The sequence below is a fragment of the Glycine max genome, chromosome 13 (assembly GCF_000004515.6).
Source record: "Glycine max cultivar Williams 82 chromosome 13, Glycine_max_v4.0, whole genome shotgun sequence".
NCBI lineage: Eukaryota > Viridiplantae > Streptophyta > Magnoliopsida > Fabales > Fabaceae > Glycine > Glycine max.
In genome coordinates, this window is record NC_038249.2 from 18,461,339 (window position 1) to 18,482,460 (window position 21,122).

General features: G+C 33.2%; 2 protein-coding genes and 1 pseudogene across 2 annotated transcripts; all 3 read right to left on the reverse strand.

Annotated features, from left to right (window-relative positions):
- Positions 1-2,673: 2,673 nt before the first annotated feature.
- On the reverse strand, positions 2,674-5,656 carry LOC102668837 (probable transcription factor At5g61620). The gene is made up of 2 exons (XM_006593519.4): positions 5,547-5,656; positions 2,674-3,863 (listed from the first exon to the last, which is right to left on the reverse strand). The coding sequence occupies exons 1-2, from the start codon at positions 5,600-5,602 to the stop codon at positions 2,984-2,986; spliced, it is 936 nt and encodes a 311-aa protein (XP_006593582.1). The 5' UTR covers positions 5,603-5,656; the 3' UTR covers positions 2,674-2,983.
- A 3,649-nt stretch (positions 5,657-9,305) lies between these two features.
- LOC100782291 (probable calcium-binding protein CML29) lies at positions 9,306-10,189 on the reverse strand. Its single transcript, XM_003542702.5, has one exon. The coding sequence runs from the start codon at positions 9,913-9,915 to the stop codon at positions 9,442-9,444; it is 474 nt and encodes a 157-aa protein (XP_003542750.1). The 5' UTR covers positions 9,916-10,189; the 3' UTR covers positions 9,306-9,441.
- A 489-nt stretch (positions 10,190-10,678) lies between these two features.
- LOC100808821 (nitrate reductase [NADH] 2-like) lies at positions 10,679-20,216 on the reverse strand (annotated as a pseudogene).
- Positions 20,217-21,122: the final 906 nt, after the last annotated feature.

Here is a 21,122-nt window from a genome sequence, read left to right on the forward strand (position 1 = left end):
ATGTATTTTATTGAAAATGTACTTATATATACTTCAAAAAGAGAGAATAATAAAATATAAAAAAATAACAAATAATACTAATAATAAAAATGAAAAAAATTTAAATTTTTGATAAACAAATTAAAAAATATACAATTTAGAGTGTATAAAAAATAATCTTATTGAAATTTTGGGGTGGGGGGTGTGGGAATATAAAAAATAACAAATAATACTAATAACAAAGATGAAACAAAATTTAAATTTTTGATAAACAATATAAAAAATATAAAATTTTGGGGTGGGGGGTGTGAGAAGAAGAGAGGCTGGGGTGTGGGAAGAGACTTGGGGGTGTGAGAAGAAGAGGCTGGGGGGGGGGGGGGGGGTTGCCCTGCGCTAGCCGTAGCGCCTGCAGCAGGGGCGCCACCAGTAGTGCCTGACCCCTGGGCGCTACCAAAGGCGCTCGCGTCAGGGGCGCTACCTGCTGTGCCACGTGTCACGTGCACAGTGCAGGCGCCTGTCTGGGGAGCGCTTTGCAATAAAAAAACAGACCCCCCTGAAAATAATTGCAAAAGAGCCCCTTTTTGATAAATAATTTGTAAAAGTGCCCCCTTTTGGTGTTTTTGCCTTTGATGTCTAGTCAAGCAGCGACAGCAGGTGGAGATTTGTGGGATTATTATGCAGGGTAATGTTTTGTTTGCATTTGTTGTTCGCGTGGGGTAGCTCATGCTGAGCTTTGGGCTATTTTTCTGGGTTTGTCCATAGCTTGGAATCATGGCTTTAAAGAATTGATTGTAGAATCATATTCATCCACTACAATTCAGCTGATTTCTAATGATTGTGGAACAAGCTATTGTGTCAGAGTCAATTAAGTCTCTCATAGTGAGAAAAACATTTTAGTCGTAAGATGTATTTTTTTTAGATAAGTGTGGGTGTGCTGAAGAAATGGTTACACCGGATTTTTTTTAAACAAAAAAATAACCCCTCTTCTTCCCTGTTGCTTTATTATTGGATTTTGATCCTTTTTTTTTTCATTTCTTCTAATAACTCATAACGGTTAAATATGAGTTATTCTTATAATAAAAATATATTGAAAATATTTTTGAAAATATTTATTTAATAGTTATTTCTGGATTAAATTATAAGAATTGATATTTTTCTTATTTATGACTTGCAGGTATGGAAAGGATGGATTAAAAGCAAAACAAATCCAAAAGATATAAAAAATATAAATAAGGAAGATTTTTGGCATCAAGTCTCATGTTCACTTCAACAGCTATAAAAAGGAAGTCAAGCCAAGGAGAAAAGACACTAAGTCTCAAAGCACTTTTACTACTACCTTAAGCCCGAGAACTCCTCCTCTCCTCTCTTCTTATCATTTGTTCCAATTCTTTCTTCCATCCCTCCCATTGTAAAGCCCTCATGGCCATGAGTGGCTAATATCTTAGTTAGGACTTAACAGGTCTAAAAAGCCAAACGATGCATGGTGCACTTCAAATTTATCAATGCAAAAGGAGTCCCTTCCAGGTTTCTTTTTTTTTTAATAGAAAATCTAACTTTGTACAAATGTGTTGGGTTTCCTCCCTGCCAGTGCTTAGTTTATCGTCTTTAGCTAGACGCTGTGCTTTCTTCATGGGTCATTTAAGTAGACAATGCTTGTGAGCCTCTCTAATTGTCCTCCCTTGTAGATCTTCAAGCGTTGTCCATTGACTATCAATTTCTTTTCAAGATTGCTTCCTGTAGGATCTTCCAACTCAATTGCACCATGGGGTCTCACCTCTTTAATGACAAACGGTCCTGACCACTTCGATTTCAGCTTATCTGGGAACAATCTAAGCCTGGAGTTAAAGAGTAAGACCTGTTGTCCTGGCTGGAAGTTCTGTTTCTGCAGCTTCTTGTCATGGTACGCCTTTATTTTCTGTTTGTAAAGTCAAGAGGATTCATAGGCATTCAGTCTCATTTCTTCTAACTCCAGCAATTGTAATTTTCTCTTTTCTCCACATGCAGCTTCATCGAAGTTGAGAAATTTAAGATTCAAGTACGCTTTGTGCTCCAACTCCACTAGCAAGTGACATGCTTTCTCATATACTAGCTGAAATGGAGACAATCCGATGAGGGTCTTAAATGCGGTCCTATAGGCACACAGAGCATCATCTAGTTTCAAAGCCCAATCCTTTCTTGATGATGCCACCGTCTTTTCAAGGATTCGCTTCAGCTCTCTGTTTGAAATTTCTGCTTGGCCATTTGTCTGTGGATGATAAGGTGTGGCCACCTTATGTCTGATATTATAGTGCTCCAAGACTTTCTTTAACTGATTGTTGCAGAAGTGTTTTCCCCTATCATTGATTAGGGCCCGTGGGACTCCAAAACGGGAGAAAATAATTTCTCTTTAGAAACTTTATTACTACCCTGGAAGTTCTGTTTCTGCAGCTTCTTGTCATGGTACGCCTTTATTTTCTGTTTGTAAAGTCTAGAGGATTCATAGGCATTCAGTCACATTTTGGTTGCACAATGGATCTGTTGTAAACAGAAACTTTGTTACTTTACCAAATGGAAACTCCCTTTGACTTTACATTGATAAGCTTGGAGATAGTTACTTTCTTGTATATAAAAAGCTACTAGTTAGTTATATGAATACAATAGAACTGGACATGAGGATTAATGAGTTAGAAAGAAACTAACAGAATAAAAAAAGAATATAAGAATCTGTGATATTATAAACAGAGATGAAAGAGTACAAAGCCAGGTACTTTAAGGAACCTGGGACCTCCAAACCCAATACAAAATTGCAAAACTAATCCATTTTCCTAACGGGTTAAGTATACTGAATGTAATGTTTACTGCCAAAAATGAGAAGAAACAACTTAGCACAAATTATGATACTACCGTAGCTTCCTCCACGCTTTTAATTTAAAAGTCCCTAGAAAACCCTTGTAGTTCTTCTAACATCTGTTTGCCAAGGTTGTTAGGTAATGGCTGATTTGGAGTTGGAACCCAAATGTGATAGTCAGGAAGTTGGTGAATTTGTTGGAGGAATCCACTTCTCCTGGTCATCGTGAGACAATTTTGGTAGTAGATCAGGGAGAGGTAATTCTAGTAGATCATGGAGAGGATCCAAATCAAGATGATCATCATTGAAGTCAGCAAATTGGTGAATTTCCAGATCTAGTGGAGGAGTCCAGTTCTCCTGGTCAAGAAGATGGTGAGGTAATTCTTGAAACTGTTGATTTGGAGTTGAAACCCAATTATCATGATCCATGAAGTGAGGCAGTTGCTGAGTTTGGAAATCTTGTGGTGGAACCCACTTCTCCTGGTCAAGATGGTGAGGTAAGGGTAGATAAGGAAGAGGTAACTCTAGTAGATCAGGGAGAGGAGCCAAATCAATATGGTCATCAATTAAGTCAGAAAATTGGTGAATTTGCAGACCTAATGGAGGAATCCACTTATCCTGGTCAAGAAGATTGTGAGGTAATTCTGGAACCTGTTGATTTGGAGTTGAAACCCAGCTATCATGGTCAACGAAGTGAGGCAATTGCTGAATTTGCAGATCTTGTGCCATTGTTAAGGGAGGCCTACTCAGCTGGTCATTATGGTGAAGTGCCAAGCTACCTTCAAAGTCTGTCAATTGTTGTGAGGGAACCACATGCAGTTTCTCTGCTAATTGCTCATTTACTGGGTTGTGTTGGGCAACTGGTTGTGAGACCAAGGTTATGTCATGTATGCTGGGTTTTTTCCTCTGTCTTTTGCTTTGTTTGACACTACTATGGTGGTGGAAAAACTTTTGGGCGTGGCTAGTAACTTGGGAGGGAGTTTTTGTCAACACAACTTGTTGTGCAATTTTTGTCCAACTACCTTTACCAAATCTCTCCATCCCAAGAAGAAATAACCTGTCACAAAAATGCAAAAAGATAGTGAATATTTGAAAAACAAAGTACATCAGATAGAGGAAATAGTAATGCTTACAAATTGAACCCAACCAATCTATATAATATACAACTACTTTAAGAGAAAAATGAAAAACAAGGGCAGGAACCACAAGGAGAATGTTGGCATATACGAAGATACAAAAGGAGACCAGCCCTGTACATAAAAAGCAAGCCACAACCCCAAATATCCCACGTTGTAACCACCATCTTTGTAACCACCATACACATTATAAGCAAAAGCATGAACTACCCCACATTGTAGCATAATCAAAACCGAAGCCAGAGGGCAAGTGTTCATCATAATAAAATTGTAACTTATCCATGAGGTGTGAATTTTTTGTTCAATTGTTTCATGCAAAGACAAAAAAAACTCCAGGCCTCTTACTTTATCATATTTTTTATCATAACAAGAAATTACACGAAAAATACATACAATATAATAGGTACAAAATAGAATTAAATATAGAGAACTAACTTCTCTTGTCAAGTTGGTTAAAATTGTTACAGTTTAGGGGAGTGATGATGATGGGTTGGGGTGAGAAGGGACTCTGTTTTGCATGGTGGAAAATGTTGTGAAAAGTAATCGTAAGATATGTTGTACCTTGGGAGCTACTAGTTTGTCTATGTTGGGATGGTATGAGGGTGGTTTGAGCAATGATGATAATGATTGTGGGGGGATGATATGAAGAGTGGGGGATGATTATGAAGAGTGCTGAGGAATTATGCTAGAACATTTTTTTTTTTTGACAATTTCTCCACTCAGCTGAAACATTTTGGTTGCACAATGGATCTATTGTAAACAACAACTTGGTTACTTTTACCAAATGTTAACTCCCTTTGCCTTTTCACTGATAAGGTTGAGATAGTTACTTTCTCAGTTTCTTGAATTAAAACTCTAGGAACTTTTAAATTAAACGCAAAATTATAAATTTGGTCTTTCATCTTGTTTCCAATTTCGATTTCGGTCCCTTTTAAAATTAGTGACGATTTATTGGGATTTAATTTCAAATATTAGAATTCAATCAATCAACCTAGTTTCATTCTAACAAACAATCATTGATCCTAACCACATGTATTCTATTCATATAGAGAAGTTACTGTATAGAGATGAGTAGAATGCTTTTGTGTTCCCATACTCAAAATCATAATGAAAACTAAATGCTACTTGGATTAACCATAATAAAATGATGATGAAAGGTTGATCAGAAAATTAGGTTTTATGATCTTCCAATTATAGAGAGACTTCTGTTAGGAAAATTGGGGGTGAACGTCATGGATTACCCCAAATTTGATAATCCCAAATTTGATAATTATAATTTGGTCCATCATTAAATTATAACCTCACTAATATCTATACAATTAGTCTTTCATCATATGTATGCCCTCAGCCATACTTTTATATTAATTAGACCACTTTAATATTTTGCCTAATTAATTATATAATGACCTTAACCAAACGGAAAAAATAAGAAGGAAAAATGAACCAAAATCAAAATTGAAGAAAAATTGGGAACTAAGAATATAATTTAGCCTAAATTAAAAGCGCGGGGAAGCTGCGGTAGTATCATAAAACCCATTCCAAAAATTGAAAAGAGAGAACGAAGCACAAAAAAGAATTAAACTTTCTTTCTTTGACCCACATACCTGTGTTCCTCTTCGGTCCAACGAGTATACGTGTTTCTCCTCTGCAGCTGAGGCATTCTTGATTTTGGCTTTTGGAGTTAAAACTCGAAAGGGTTTTTGAAAAGAGAGTGAGAGACTGAGCGAAGACTCAGTTAAAGGCGCCCGCAACTTAAATAGATTTGCCCAAGTAATGTCAACCGTCCGATTTCGATGTGTGTGGCTGAGATGCGAACCTCCTTGCCGCTTGCCTGGTCCTCAACTTAAATATATCCTAATTTGTATTGAACGGAATTGCTCTATTTGTGTCCATATTTTTGTTACGTTAAATTAATTTCTTATCTTATAGGTTCCGTATTTTTGCTACATTAAATTAATTTCTTTATCTTATAGGCTGCATTAAATTCTTTTATACTTAAACTAATTTATATAAATTATGGCATCATTATAGACAGGTAAATTGATCAATTTACTGGGGAATCAATTTACTTGGAAAATCATTAAATTTTCTTGGCAGTTTTAACACCTTTTAAAATAAGTATTAAACTTAGTCTTTGGCATCAAAACTATTGTTAAATAAGACTTAATTATTGTTTTAGTCTCTCAATTTGAAGTATGTGTATTTTTAATTTCTAAAATTTAAATTTTTTCTTGAATTTTGACAAATTATACTTTTTGCAGGACATAATAATTGATATTTTGTGATGGCTTTCCGTTGTCATAAATTAATTTTTATTTTTTAACTGCTTAAATTTATATTTTAAACGACCACAAACCACTAAAAAAAAATCAAAAAAGTGCTAAAACCACTAAAAAAATCAAAAAGTGTTAAAAATCACCGTAAAGTGTCAATTTATTATATCAAGAACTAAAAAATAAGGACAAAATTCAGTGACTAAAAAACTTACACATCCAAAATTCCAGGAGTAATTAAGCCATTACTATGAGATTTAACACAACTCCAATAAACAAATGTATCATAAAAATAATGAAGTGTACAAAACTAATTGATTAATTAACTAGTTAAAAATAATGTACAATTGAACATGGAAGAAAGATTGGCAACAAGCAAATCAAAGTGCAAAACAAAGTGGCAAGTAGCATAAGCATTGTAGCAGCAACATTGCAACAATGAATTGGAGTTAACACAGACGTTGAAGTGATTCGACTGAAAAAGAAAGAGTCTTGTCACGTGACTAACCCAATCATGAATTTCTTGTCCATGCATTAATTCTATTATAATCTTCCTTAATTTCTACATGTCTTTTTATTTCAAGCTACAGTACAAAGAACTTGTATCCATATCCTTCCTTAATGGCACTACCATGCTATTCTTTGTTTTGTTGCATATATGGAGATCTCCATCTTTTAAAATTAGTGAGCATTTTATACTTCAGAAAACCATCACAAAATATCTCCTTATTATATCTACCAAATAATGCTTTTCTTTTTTAGAAGCACATACAATAATTTTCATCATATCACTTCAGCTAAGCAATTAAAAGAATTATTGGATTTAGAGGGCATCATAGCAAGCGTGAATATTATAGGAATGCTACAGCTTGTGAAAGAACTTCTGTCCAGCAATCATTGTTAATGAAAAGCATGAGATAGTCACCACAATTCATGTCCATTGATCAGAAAAGTTAGGGTAGTAACTTGCAAAATTAGGCCACTATAACACATATATCCAGTTTATAAGTACAGCAAAATTAGGAACAATCACTCTGCAAATTATGCCAAACACGAAAAGTTGAAAAAGCAAGTCATTGACCAGCCTTTCCAGTGTTTTTCTTTTCATCCTAGTTAGCATCAAATGCATAAGACAACGCTGAACAGTGAAGCATGGTAAATTATAACCTTATTCAAGACTATATTAAAAGAACCTTGGTCTGTAACTTATAGTTCATAGTTAATCTTTTGAATGGTGTAGGGAAGCATCAATTAGTTTATGAAGTTAATTGTTATATAATATTATTTAGAAACGGTGTTGAAAAATTGCAACTCCTCAAAACTCACACAAAAACGGTGTTGCCCAATTTTTAAATTAGTAACATAATCATATCACAATTTCAGCAGCTTGATTTTAAGATGCAGGAAAAATCCAAATCCAATCAACTTGATTTTTTTCTGTCAAAAATCTTAGTAGGTTTGGGTGGGTGCCCATGAGTCAATATTCCGTTGTCATGCCTAACTTTGATCGAGGTCAATCAAGTGGCGAATCTCCAAACCAATCTTGGACATTCTTTAGAAAGGTAAAACAATTTTTTTTATTTCATTCCCTCTTTTTTGTATAATGTTATGCTGGTGAATGTTTTCATCAGTGTTATCAAACTCGACTCAGGCAGGTCGGTCTAACCGTTTTACCTAGAAATTGGATACCTCACCAATTCAAGCCAAGTATTAGATCATATTGTTATTGAACCAGTAAAAACCGGTTTAATTGATGTGGGTTTCAAATAAAACTGGTAACGTGATAACCCATTGAGTATTGCAATTTGTTTTTTAGAACCAAAAGATCTCCACCTTTGTTGTGCTATGTCCCACTACTATGTATGATTCCCAACACCAAAAGACTGTCACACATAATTTTTCAATATTTTTTTCACTTTTCTCAAGACTCTCAATTCTCACTCCCTTGTCACGGTTAAAGGTGAAAAAATGTGGTTGTCCCAATGGATTGCGAACCCAGCCAAACTGTAAATAGGGTTGGATTGAATGCTAAAAATAGTAGGCAAAATAGAAACAAGTCTTTTTGGTCCAATTTGTTTAGATCAATATGGGGCAATTGGGGTTGACCCGATAGGCGTCAAGTTGGCCAGATAATTGATTAAACAACATTATTATATTGTACGTAACTTGTAAGTAGGAAAGTGCACAAGCACGTGGGTACTCACGATTGTTTTCTTTTAATCTGATTTTGAAAAAATAAAAATAAATAAAAATAGATTTAATCGCATTTTTTATCCTAACTTTTAATTTTTGGTGAATAATAGTCTCAACATTTTTATTCATTTTTATTTTTTCAAAATCAGGTTAAAAGAAAACTGTGTATTTATGACCTCATAATTTTTAATAAATTATTAAGAGTTTGTTAAACATTGTATGCACTGCGCAACATATCACTACAAAATTCTAAGTTTAATTATATATATATATATAAAATTTTATTTAGAATATTTTTTTTGTTTTTTATTTATTTTTAAATTCAGGCCAATTTGACCCGATTGCTAAACATAAGGCTGGCTGGACCTAAAATATCAAAGCCCGCCCATTTTGCAATCTATTCACAATGTAACTAGTTTTTTTTTTTCAAAATGGCTCCAAATTTTGCACACTTTCTAAGGTTAATTTCTGAATCAGTAGCCAATAAAAAAATAAAATTACGCGTCCTCTACTAGTGGTTGGTACGGTACTGAGGTGATGCCTTCGGAGTAGAGTCTGGCATTTTGAATAGGACCTAACAAGGATTGCTAGTAGCATATTTTTTAACATATTTATTGGTTAAAATTCTTAGAAAATTATAAAATTATAATAGAGATTTATTAAATAAAATATGAGATCTATAAATTTTTATGGTTTTCAATGAATCAATAGAAGAAACTATATTCAAAGAGTATGTGTTTGGTTTGTTTCTATACAATTGAAAATTAATAAAAGAAATAGGCACTCTAAATACTATTAAACACTACTTTTTCTTTTTAGAATCTCTCTCTTAATTTATAAAATTAATGATATAATGAATAGCATTATCCCATCTTTTGCTACTACGCATTCTATTGGTAAACTAACATGCACCTCACAAGTGCTTATTCCTTAATTATTTATGAAAATACATTAATTTCTCCAACCCTAACTATAAGTATACATATATATGATATGATTATTGATCACACACCATATACACCACAAGATACAATTAGATTAGGGAATCGACTATGAGCCTGAATTCATCCAAGCTCACAGCCCCATCTCCATCCGCATCAAGAGAAGTAACAAGATGCACACAATTCTCAAGAGACAAGTCCAAACCCAAGTTTTGCATGACCTCATGAAGCTCTTCCCCGGTTAAAATCTCGTTCCCGTCTTCATCCAAAGCCTCAAACGCGGTGCTGAGGGTGTTGGCGAGATTTCCACCCTCCAAATCCTTGGTGTTCATCTCCAAGAACTCGTGGATGCTCAACAACCCGTCTTTGTTCTTGTCGCCGTGTTCAATCATTGCCCTAACTTCTTGCTCGCTAGGGTTGTACCCGAGTGACCCCAAGATTCCTCCTAGCTCTGCCTGCGTGATTCGGCCATCGTTGTCCGCGTCAAATGCTCGGAATGCCTCCACTAGGGCTAGGACATGATTCAGTGTCTCCATTTCGGAAGATAGAGAACCCACTTGAGCCATGTTGGGGATATTGGAGAGTGGTGTGGTGCTTAATTTGTAGTTTGTCTATTGCTAGGTCTCTCATTTGACACTATATATAAATAGTTGGAAAGAGGCCGGGGCCAAGAATTTATGCCATTTTTTTCATTTTGTGATGCTGAAGATTATAGGAATAGGATCTAATATGGTTGTAAAAGTTTATTCGTTCTTATCGTCGCATTTTTCTTTGAGAATAAAGTTAGGAAAGTTCTATTCGTTCAAATGGAATAAAATGTGTGAAATTAAACGTCTAGGGTTTCTATTCTTAAAATTCGTTTCTTAGTTATTAAAATGCAATTAAATAAGGTTGGTTGGATACGTTGGTGGAAGGTGGTGAAAGGCGCTAAACAGAATGTGGAATTGAGGGAACGGAGACGTTGAACAAAATGATATAGGAAAGAAAATGAGAAAAGATCTTCTAACTTAAGTTTTTTAGTAATAAAACACCTATTTAAAACACACTTTTCATAATTTAATAAATTCTGGATAAGAAATTAATTGATGAGTAATGTGAAATAATTTTACACTTACATAAATTAATAAATTTTGAATATGAAGAAAAGTATTTTTATCATTAAAACAAATTGTGGGATAGAGATTGTTGGGAGAAACATAGATACATAAAAAAAAATATGTTAATTTTTTTCCTATCTCATATAATATGTCTTTTCGAATATATTATTATTCAAGAAATACTCCAATAATTAGTGATACATAAACGACAATAACAATACACATACATGCCCTAAAACAAAAGTAGGTGGTTCTTGATATCATATTTCACATCTTCTCCAAATTAGGTTGCACTGCGAATTGAATCATAGGTGGTGGTCCACAAGTCAAAGAAAGCTAAGGCATCCCTTGACGTTTCTGGAAGGTGCTCCCTCGTGATACTTTCTGTGATGAACCCCACACTGTATCCCCATCCCTCCCTAGCAGTTCCAACCACATACCACACCTTGAATCGATCACAATGTGTTTTTTCCCACACATCCATTTCGTCCTTCAACAAAATATCATCCTCAGTTTTGTTCGCATAGACCTCATGCATCTTTGTGCGGTCCTCTGGGTCCTTCAGAATCGTTTGCGCCACTTGGTAAATAGGTGTGATCCCAGTTCCATTAGCCAACATGGCTAGCCTCTTGGCGAATCTTTGCTTTCTATGAACCAAGAAGTTGCCTCTTGCGGTGTACTCTATGTGGCCCAATGGGGAGGGAGTCCAAATGTTGAGACAAGAGTCCTCCGTTTGGGAACTTGGAGTGCACGCCTTGAAGTAAACCTTGATGACAAGTTCGGAAAACCCTACTTCGTCCACACTACTTGTTGGAGTGTAGGCTCGCATGCATAGCTTGTCATTGATGGTGGTGCATAGGAAAATGTGCTTTCCCACAGGTAAACCTAGAAGTTGGTCCTCTAGGGTAAGGCAAAACGTAAGAGCCTCACATCATGGGAAATCGAAGTCTTTGACACGAGTTTGCATGAGATTTTCTCGCGTGGTGGTGGTGGTGTGGTGATTAATTTCCTTAATAAGAGGCAAATTGGCGAATTCGAAATTGTCATGCACGGAGTTGTTGGGTGATGAGTATGAGGTGTAGCCTGTTCACCCATAATTAACAAACCTTATAAATCAATACATAATAAAATAAAATAAAATTCCTAACAAATTAAAATTTCTAATAATAAAATAGGATAAATTATCAACCTTTAGAACTTGTTGTGCATGATAGTTTTATAATTTACTTTTATAATATTATTTCAAATATAATTTTTAACATGATTCTTAATTTCTAGGGTCTTCTAATTAACCATTGCCCTATTGAAATTCACATCAAGAATGTATTAGAAATCAGAGTAGAGATGCATTAATGATACTTTTAATAAACTTTCCATTTATTATTCCTTAAACAATGGTTGATTCATGAAGACACATTAATGTTTGCCTAATTTCTATACACTAACATTGTCCATCAATAAAAAAAACTTATGATTCACATGATTTTTAAAATAATTATTATAAAAATTAATAAATTTAATATTTATAATAGACTATAATTAAATGAAAGTATAAAAATTATTTATAACGACATTATATACACTCTTTTTTTCATTTTTTATAGTCTTACGGTATAAAAATTCCTTAATTAAACTCATAAACAATGTATAAGCCAATCACCATGTAAGATAAATATGTTAAAAATCATAAGAAAATTGATTTTTTATTTATTCATAGTATATAAAATATTTTTCTTGCATAACTATTAAATTTAATAAAAATAACCTTAAATACTATTTCTACTGCCGAAATTAATATATTAAAAATTTGCTCAAAACACAATCTGTTACATTTTTGTATCACATTTATGTATTGGATGATTAAAAAATATGGGATTTCTCTAAATTATGTGAACCTCATTCTCTTTTTTAACAACTTGAACGTATAATTTTTAATAAAATTTAATTAATAAAAAATATGAAATATTTCAAATTCTAATAAAAACACACATGCAACCTTGTGTATATTACCTGCATGTGCTCATGAGGTCGCCAATTCGAAAATCTTGAAGCATTTGCTTTGCTTTGTCGGAATGGATGGCATCGAACTCTTCAGTGCAGTCGGTGTCTGCATTTATGAGGATGCTATCGACACCGCCAGGGTGGTCTTTGAGGAAGCGGGTGCAGTCATACACGTGGCCATGGATGATGATCCAAGTAGAGTCAGAGGTGCAATGTTTTTTGACTTCAGAGATGGTGAACATTTTTGAGGATGTGTTCATGGATTGTGTGGAACCACTCTTTCTTAGGGTTGGTAATTTCTCTAGTGATTTCTCCAAATGTTTTTCCTTTACCATCCAACCACCGGGTTGGTTTGCTGGTTGGGTAGGGTGTTCAAACACTATTCCAATCTCACCCTTGTGGGGCTTTGCTACATTTGTTTTCACTCTGAACCAGCAATTGTTCATCAAGCCCTACACATTATTGCATTCCGAAAACATAATACAAAATGCTTCATTAGACTTGCTTTAGGTATTAAAAAAAGTGATAAAAAACTTTTTGGTCTTCTAAAATATGTAAAATTTTAAATTAGTCCTTCAAAAAAATTTCACCCCATTTTAGTCCCTCTAAAATTTTAATATTTTAATATTGTTTGTTGAGTATGTTAAATATGTTAGTATATCTAGTACGTTAAGCTAACATTTTAACTTGTACCACTACCCTTTTTAAAAAAAGAAAATAAATTATTGTAGAAATGATTAAACAAAATTAGTGTTCAACCTTATCTGTCACCTATGCAGATTTATTAACAGAGTTAACATGCTGAATGAACAGTAACATGTTAAAATTTTAGAGGAATTGAAATGACAATTCCAAATTTCACATATTTTAAAGGGATATAAAATATACTTTATCCTAAAAAGAAATCGACAAGTATTTAAAATAAGAAAGGATGTTTAGTGAATAACTAGAATAATGGGATGATTACATTATTAATACATTTTAATGAAATTTTTTAATTGAATAAATAGTTCATATATAATTTGTAAACGAAGTTTCACCTCGGTGTGTACGTACCGTAAAATTCCAAATGTGTGTTCAGGCTGGGTGTTGAGGCCTTCGTCTCAAGCTCGAACTGCAATCTCCTTGGTCCCAAGCAGGTTCATCACCTCCAACTCCAAAGACCAGAAACACCAGCAACAGTACTTGCCATATTTGTTCGGTTTCTCGGTACGGTCCAATTTGCACACGCGCCACGTTTTTCTAACGTCCAGTGTTACTTCCACACGTGTCAGTTTTCTTCCACCACCTGCATGTACAATGACACACTCACTTTAATTTACATCCAAGCATAAACACAGTTTTCTTTCTTCAAGTTATTGTCTACCATATTGTGTTATTACAGCTGCAACACCAATCCAAATTTAGGGTTTTATTCTGTGCCAGCAGCCACTTGAAAGATAGGCCAGACATTATTCTACTTTTCACGTACACTTGTAATTATAATTGTTATTAGTATTATTATTATTATTTGGTTAAGAGTCTTTAAAATATTGATTAAAAAATTAAAAAAATATATTTAATATAAAAATTATACGAAAATGCAAAAAAAATTGTGAACAATATAACTTTTTGTCTCCCAATAAATATTTTACTTTAAATTCTTTAAAGAGTATCCCGAAGGCATTGATTAACATTCTCCTTTGGTTAATAGTTGTTCAGCCAATATATTTTTCTTTTTCTCCCTTCATGTTAGAGCCTTATTAATTGCTTCAATATTTTATCTTTTTTTTTCTTAATAGATTTTCCCAAATTTTAATAAAAATTGTTTGATTTAATGTTAAAAACACTCCTGCTATCTTATCTTGTGAAAATTTTGTGGCCGATAATTCACTCCACTAGTTCCCTTATGTTAAATGGTGTTAATATTACTTGTTCCTCAAAAGAACAGGGAAGGAAAACACTAAAACTCACCAGTATATGCGTAGCCTTTGAGTAGATACTGCATAGTGAATGAGTTGATGGGCAAGATCTCCTGCATTACAAGAAAAATCGTTGTTATTGACGAAATATTTCTCACGAAATATATTCCGTCAGACATGTCAAAATTATCAACGAGAAATTTAATGACGGAATAATTTTGTGAGAAAATATTTGAATTTCTGATGGAATTTACCCACGGACAAATTTTTTATTGGAAATTACTAATTATCGACAGATTTTTACTCACTGAATTAAATCCTTCGAAAAATGAAAGATGGATTTTTTCTACAGAATTCCTTTCCGTCGGAAATTAAAATTATACCCAAAATTAAGCACCAAACCCTAATGCGATTCAATCACTTTCCATTGATGTTTTTTTTTCAGAGGTTTCGCACCCACCGTCTCACTAGCTCCACCACTGTCACGCCGTCATCACACGAGCTGCCCACGTCTCCATCATGACCATCCTTCCACGTCACGCTGAAGTCGCGGTTGTGTGGTCACTGTTTTCGCACGTCGTGAAGCCGTCGTGTAACCCACATCGTCGCGCCGCCGCTGTCAATCCCTCACCGTCATCACCCACGTCACCGCACCCACCCCGTTGTGCTTTGTTTTCCATTTTTGCGTTGTGATCAGGTACCCACATCGTGAAGCTGTGAAACACTGTCACAGTTGTGCTGTCATTTCATTTTTGTCTGATGGAAATGCCATATTTGTTGTGACTTCTGAAGCATCATTTGTTTTCTTTCTTTTGTCTAGTCATTTATGTTGTTATCTCACCCTTTCTTCTGAAGCACCATTCTGTTTTTCTGTTACTACTATCTTGGAGAGGGAGAAATGCTTGGTTGTTGTTTTTATCTTATCTGGCAACCTAAAGGTTTTATAAACAACTGACCAACTGTAAAAATGTGTGATATATACTTTGTAGTAATAGGAAAGATGGCTATTGGTGCTTCAGAATAATTTTAAAGTTATTTTAGAGGATGGACTAATGTCTAATAATTTTTTAGGCCGCTAGATAAACTACTTTTGTTTGCATAACTTATACAATAATTAGCTTTCAGTTTTGTAAAGTTGGAATTGACAATATATATGTTAGGCATGAGCAGCTGTGCAGCTTAGAGCATGTTTGGCATGATCTGGGATCCCCCTCTATATATACCTTGGGGTCAAAGTCATTTCATGCCTGGGACTCAATGTGAGAAGTATAGTCTCTATTTGTGCTTTGGTGCCAAATCTCTAACTTTAATTTGAGCAAAGATTTCTTTTTGTTGCCATATAAGTTTCAAACATTTTGCATCTAAAAGTTGTCTATAACCAATTAGAGTGGCTGATTTAATTTTAGTGGCAAACTCTACTATACAATATTCTGACATATAGAATACCAAGCAATTTAGTTAGGTAGGGTGCTGGTTTAAATTTTTTATTTAAATTTTTTAAAATTAAAAGACCTTTTCATGAAAATTAGTTTTTATAATTAAATTATATTTTAATACATTTCAGAATTTATAGTGTAAATTTTTATATTACTGAAACTAGTTTTTGATATATATATATATATATATATATATATATATATATATATATATATATATATATATATATATATATATATATATATATTTGTATTCAATTTTTCATAATATATTTATTTTCATAAGCGATCGTATTTTTATTTTAGTATAACCCATGTTGTGTCTTCTGTCGGAGGTATCGTTCTTCTTCTTGCTTTCTTTACTTGTTATCTCTTAGGGACTAGTTTAGTTGAATTGAGTTGAGTAATATCTAATCAAATTAATTACTCATTCATTCCTATTTTTTTTACTGCATCTTGAATTTTAAGGCATCTATTGTATTATTTATATTTTTTTAATATGTCACTTTTATATACTACACGTGAATAACATTTTCCCCGGAGTAAGAGTATACAAATACATAAAGATGAGAATCCACATTGGTGATTGTACCAATACTCTACTCTATGTTCCACTTTTACCATAATTTTTTGTGATTATTACAAATCTTATCTTTATCTTGTATGTTAAAAAAAATATAGCAGTATATTTTTTTAAATCAAGAATGCATTTTATATTCCTGGTTATCAAATTCACAACAATTCTAACAAGGTTTCAAATTGAGTAATCTCAAATGCGTTTTGATTTAAATATTACTTAATTTGAAACCTTGAACCTATGAATAGTTACAGATTTGGTAATCAAGAATTAGGTTTTTGCATCTTTTTCTTTGAAGTCTACCAATGACCAGACATTAAGGTTGGTTGATTGTGTTGACAAGTGTTATATGATGGTCTTATTTTAACTTCAAATTTCTCTGAGTTCAAGAGTTGCACAAAGTGTAGTGTATCGTAAGTGGTAGGATATATATATTGAAGCAGCGAAGCTAATAATTACACCGTGGATTCAAGAAGTTTTTCATAGGTTATGGCAGTTATAAATTATTTCACAAGAACTTGGTTGAAAGCTGATGTGGTGCAAGGAAAGGGATGCAAGGTTAAGGCGTGAGGGAAAGGGGTGTTTGGTAAGATTAATAGACAATGAAGGACACATTTATCCATTTAATTTCTTTAAAGTTTCTTATGGGGTGCGAAAGAAAATAGTGGGGTGCAAGAAGCATTTACCGAAACCCAAATATCATTCGGCCTGCTCCAAATGCTTATCATATGGCCTGTAGTTAATTTGTATTTGTCATAGGCCACTGCAATCCACATGTCCCAAGCTCCTATATTAGATCAATTTTCAATGTAGCAGCCGAAATAATTTTCAATTTTTTTCTTCAATTTATTCAGTTATTGAGTTTTCGATTCAGTTATTCTGATTCGTATTGAATTAAATCAGTTTCCCTGGTAACAACCTATTTGAGGTATTCTATTGGATGAGTTTCTTGTCAACAAAGTCTTCTCTCGTATTGAATTTATTCAGTTATGAATTTGATGATCAACCTCTGACTAAGTTTCTTCTTTATCAACCTCTTATTGTTCTTATAACTAATAACATTTCCTTGACACCTTTTGATCTACTCTCGACACTGTTATTGAACCGTCAGGATACTAAATCATTAGATAGGGTTGACACCATGACACAATAACATTCATTGGTGTCCTTCCTATGGTCATATTATACGATGATGCAGCATTGAAAACCACATACTTCACTCGGATGGTCTTTTCCATCTTTTTATCTTCCAAACTTTGTTTGAAGTTTGACAAACCCCCAAACTACTACACAATCACCGCTAAACCCAACAAGCGTACTATGGAATGGATATTGGCATCCTAATAAATGCTTTTCGGAAAACAACATCGACCGAGCTTCCTTGATCAACCCTTTTAAATTATAACCAACCATCGTTGTAATCATGAAAATAGGATAACCTTCATATTGCTTATCTCGTCATAATCCTCACTAGTAAAATTTATTGTTGGATGTTTACAGGCTTCCACATTGGTTGATCAGTATATCACTAGCATACTTTTATTTCTCATCAAGCTCATTGGTCATCCCCCAACAAATCCTCCCACAATGGTATTAAAGTCACCCAACACGGCTCTTTCCTGATACTCCCCTCCTTTTCGAGTTTGAATCTCATTCTCTTTATGAAGAATCTTTAAAACCTTTTGTTGTTGAGGTTCCACCATTGTTTCCTTGTCTATATCTCTTTTGGACATACCATCCTAAATATCTCTCCTTTATTAACTTCTCAATCTGTCTCACCAATGTGAAACAATTGTTGGTTTGTATGCCTAGTGGAATTCAGAGCATTTTCCCCAATATAGTTGGATCAAGTCTTACTTTCCTTGAATTGAGCCAAAAAAATTCTTTGAGAACTCATAGAAGCTTATGATAGATCGAAAAGGTATTCTAGTAAACCACATTAGTATAATGTCTTTAACCTTGTGTTTGAATGGAGGATTTAAAAATTTCTATAGAAAATTCAAATACACAACATTTTAATTATCTTGATTTAAATTCTTTTCATTTTATAAATATTTTGTTTGGATGAATCAATTTAATTTCTTGTATTTTAATTTTCTTGTTTGGATAAAGCAATTCAATTTCAATGAAATTCAAATTTTTATTTTTAAATATTTATTTAAAAATTAAAATTTTAATATTGAATAAAAATAAATATTAGTCATTTTTTAAATAGTTAAATATTCCAAATAAATTTAATGCTAGAAAATATTTAATAATTAATTTTTTAATATTTAACAATTAAATAATCAAAATAATTTTAATTCTAAACAATTTTGAATCTCATACATAGGGGTGGGAATAGGCCAGGCCGACCTACAGGGGCCTACAACTCGGCCTACATAAAGTCTGGTCTGAACTGATTAAAAGATTAGGCTCAGACTTTTTAAAAAAACCTATTAAATTAAATAGACTAGGCTTAAACTTATTAAAAAGCCTGATAGGTTGGCCTATATATATATATATATACTTATATTATTTTTTGGGTACAATTAATTTTTTTTAAATTATCAAACTTTGATTACACATTATTGCTCCATAACTTTTATTCCTATAATCAAGTAAGACTTTGATTACAATTTAGGTGTGAGTCATGTGCCCCTTTATATTCCTCATTATTTTTATTGGCTTTCATTTTCCTTTAACTTTCCTATTAGGTTAATATTAAAGATTTAGTGTGAAGAAGGCTTTTAAAAAGGCTATCAGGTCAGACTAGACTTTTAAAAAGGTCAAGCCGAGTCAAAATAAATATTGCAAAATTAAAGATAAATGTTATGTAATTCTTGTTCAATCTAATTCCTTTTTAAAAATAATTTCAATTGCGTAGTCTCATGATAATTTTAAAAAAAAACCCTATTAGAATTAAATAATTAAGTAATTTAAGGACAATCATCTCATACAAAATTCAAAAATATTGATATTAATTTCATTGTTCGTAAGAGAAGAAAATACTTCAATCCATATCAAACCTAAAATCATATATCATCCACATTGATGTCACTTCACTGGTAATACTCAATCATTCAAGAACTATTTTGCAAATTAGAGGATCCAAAACAAACAACATAATCAAACAATTTTAGAAGAATCAACTTTTTTTTCTTATTTTCTAAGGATGTAACTCCTCTATTCCTTGTTCACTACAAGCACACAGAAGAAACAAAATAATATAGGTCACAACAACAATGACAGATAACTTAGTATGACATATGATTCCATTTAATAAAAAATTAACTAAAGTGGTGGTGCAGATTATACCAAGGAAACCATCATAAATATAATAAAATCATCACAAATAAAAGTTCTACTATAGTTAAAATATCACTTCAACTAGGCATAAAAAGGACAATTTTCTAATTTGAAAGTTGAAACTGAAAATGTAGAGAATAGGTTACTCACCGAGTTTCATCTTGCAAGATGTGTTAAAACATAATATGTCTTTTCTTAAATTGGAAGGGCTTTCACGATAGCTAATTGCTTTGGATTGTCACCTGACCACTTAATAGCTTTATCCCATTGTTGTCTATTAAGATCTGGTATTAAAGCTGTCTCACGTAACACTTCTTGAATATCTTCATCATCGACTTTACCATCCATTTTTTCTATCATTCGATCAAAAGAGTTGGTCATTTTATCCAAAGAAGCTGTTATTCCTTCTTTTTCTCCCATCCTTCTCTTGTGAGATTGCGTGTCAAAAGAAGTTGAACCTTGTCTTTTTCCTTTTGTATTTTCTTCTAAGTCTATAGTAGCACTAGCACCTAAACCCATGAATTCCACTTTATTTGTTTCTCTACTCATCACTTCATCATCATCCATAGTAGTTTCAGCTCCATGACTAGTGGCTCTATCTTTAGCGCACAAATCCACTATATCATCCTAGTTTTGAAGCACCTTGAATCGAAACGGTTTAGTCGATTTATGCAACTGAAAAAAAAGAAAAAAAGTCTAATCCAATTTGCTTTGAATAACAAATAGTAATATATAAAAGAATACTTACAATGCAATATTCATTCCAAGCATTTTCAATCCTTAACTGTGATCATGTGCTTAGTGTCATCCCAATCAAACCCACACTCTGGTCAAGGATGTCACTTACAGTACCATATCACGATCTCTATAATTAGATACGGTTTTTGACATTCTCGATGTGACATGAACATTGAAGCTTGTAGACAACACTGTGGTTGCAACATTCAATCCTGACTTTTTTCGACCTCCATCGTCCTTGTTGCCCAAATTCCTATGATTTCTCAGTACATCAAATACACGTTCCATCTCCAAATTCCATGTAAAATAACTTCTTATTTTCTCATTATTTTTTCCTGAAACTTTTTTTTGCCCATCATTTTTTCATTAGATGACTCTATTAAAGTTAATGTCAGTTATTTAACTTGCTCATAACAAATATTAGATACAACCTACTTTATTCATTTGACTAGTCCATTACACAATCATAGAAAATATTTCAAGCAAAGTTTTATGCAATAGCAAAGTACGCAAAAGTCTTTCTTCAATAGCAAAGTACAACAATAACAAAGTACACAAAGTTTGTCTGCAATAACAAATTACATATAAAAAAGAACTATCCCTAAGCAAAGTTTCTTCTAACTTGATAGTTAGCAAACATATTCATAGATAATGTATCTCGAAATCTTGTCCAGTCCTCAGTAGCTTGAATAGTTGTGATATCATCTGTGACATTATTTTGAACTATTTCCTTTT

Coding starts and splice junctions, on each gene's coding strand:
- LOC100782291 (XM_003542702.5), bottom strand. CDS start 9,915: ATGGCTCAAGTGGGTTCTCTATCTTCCGAAATGGAGACACTGAATCAT.
- LOC102668837 (XM_006593519.4), bottom strand. CDS start 5,602: ATGCCTCAGCTGCAGAGGAGAAACACGTATACTCGTTGGACCGAAGAG. Junction 3,864..5,546: donor TGGACCGAAGAGGAACACAG/GTATGTGGGTCA, acceptor TTTTTGTGACAG/GTTATTTCTTCTTGGGATGG.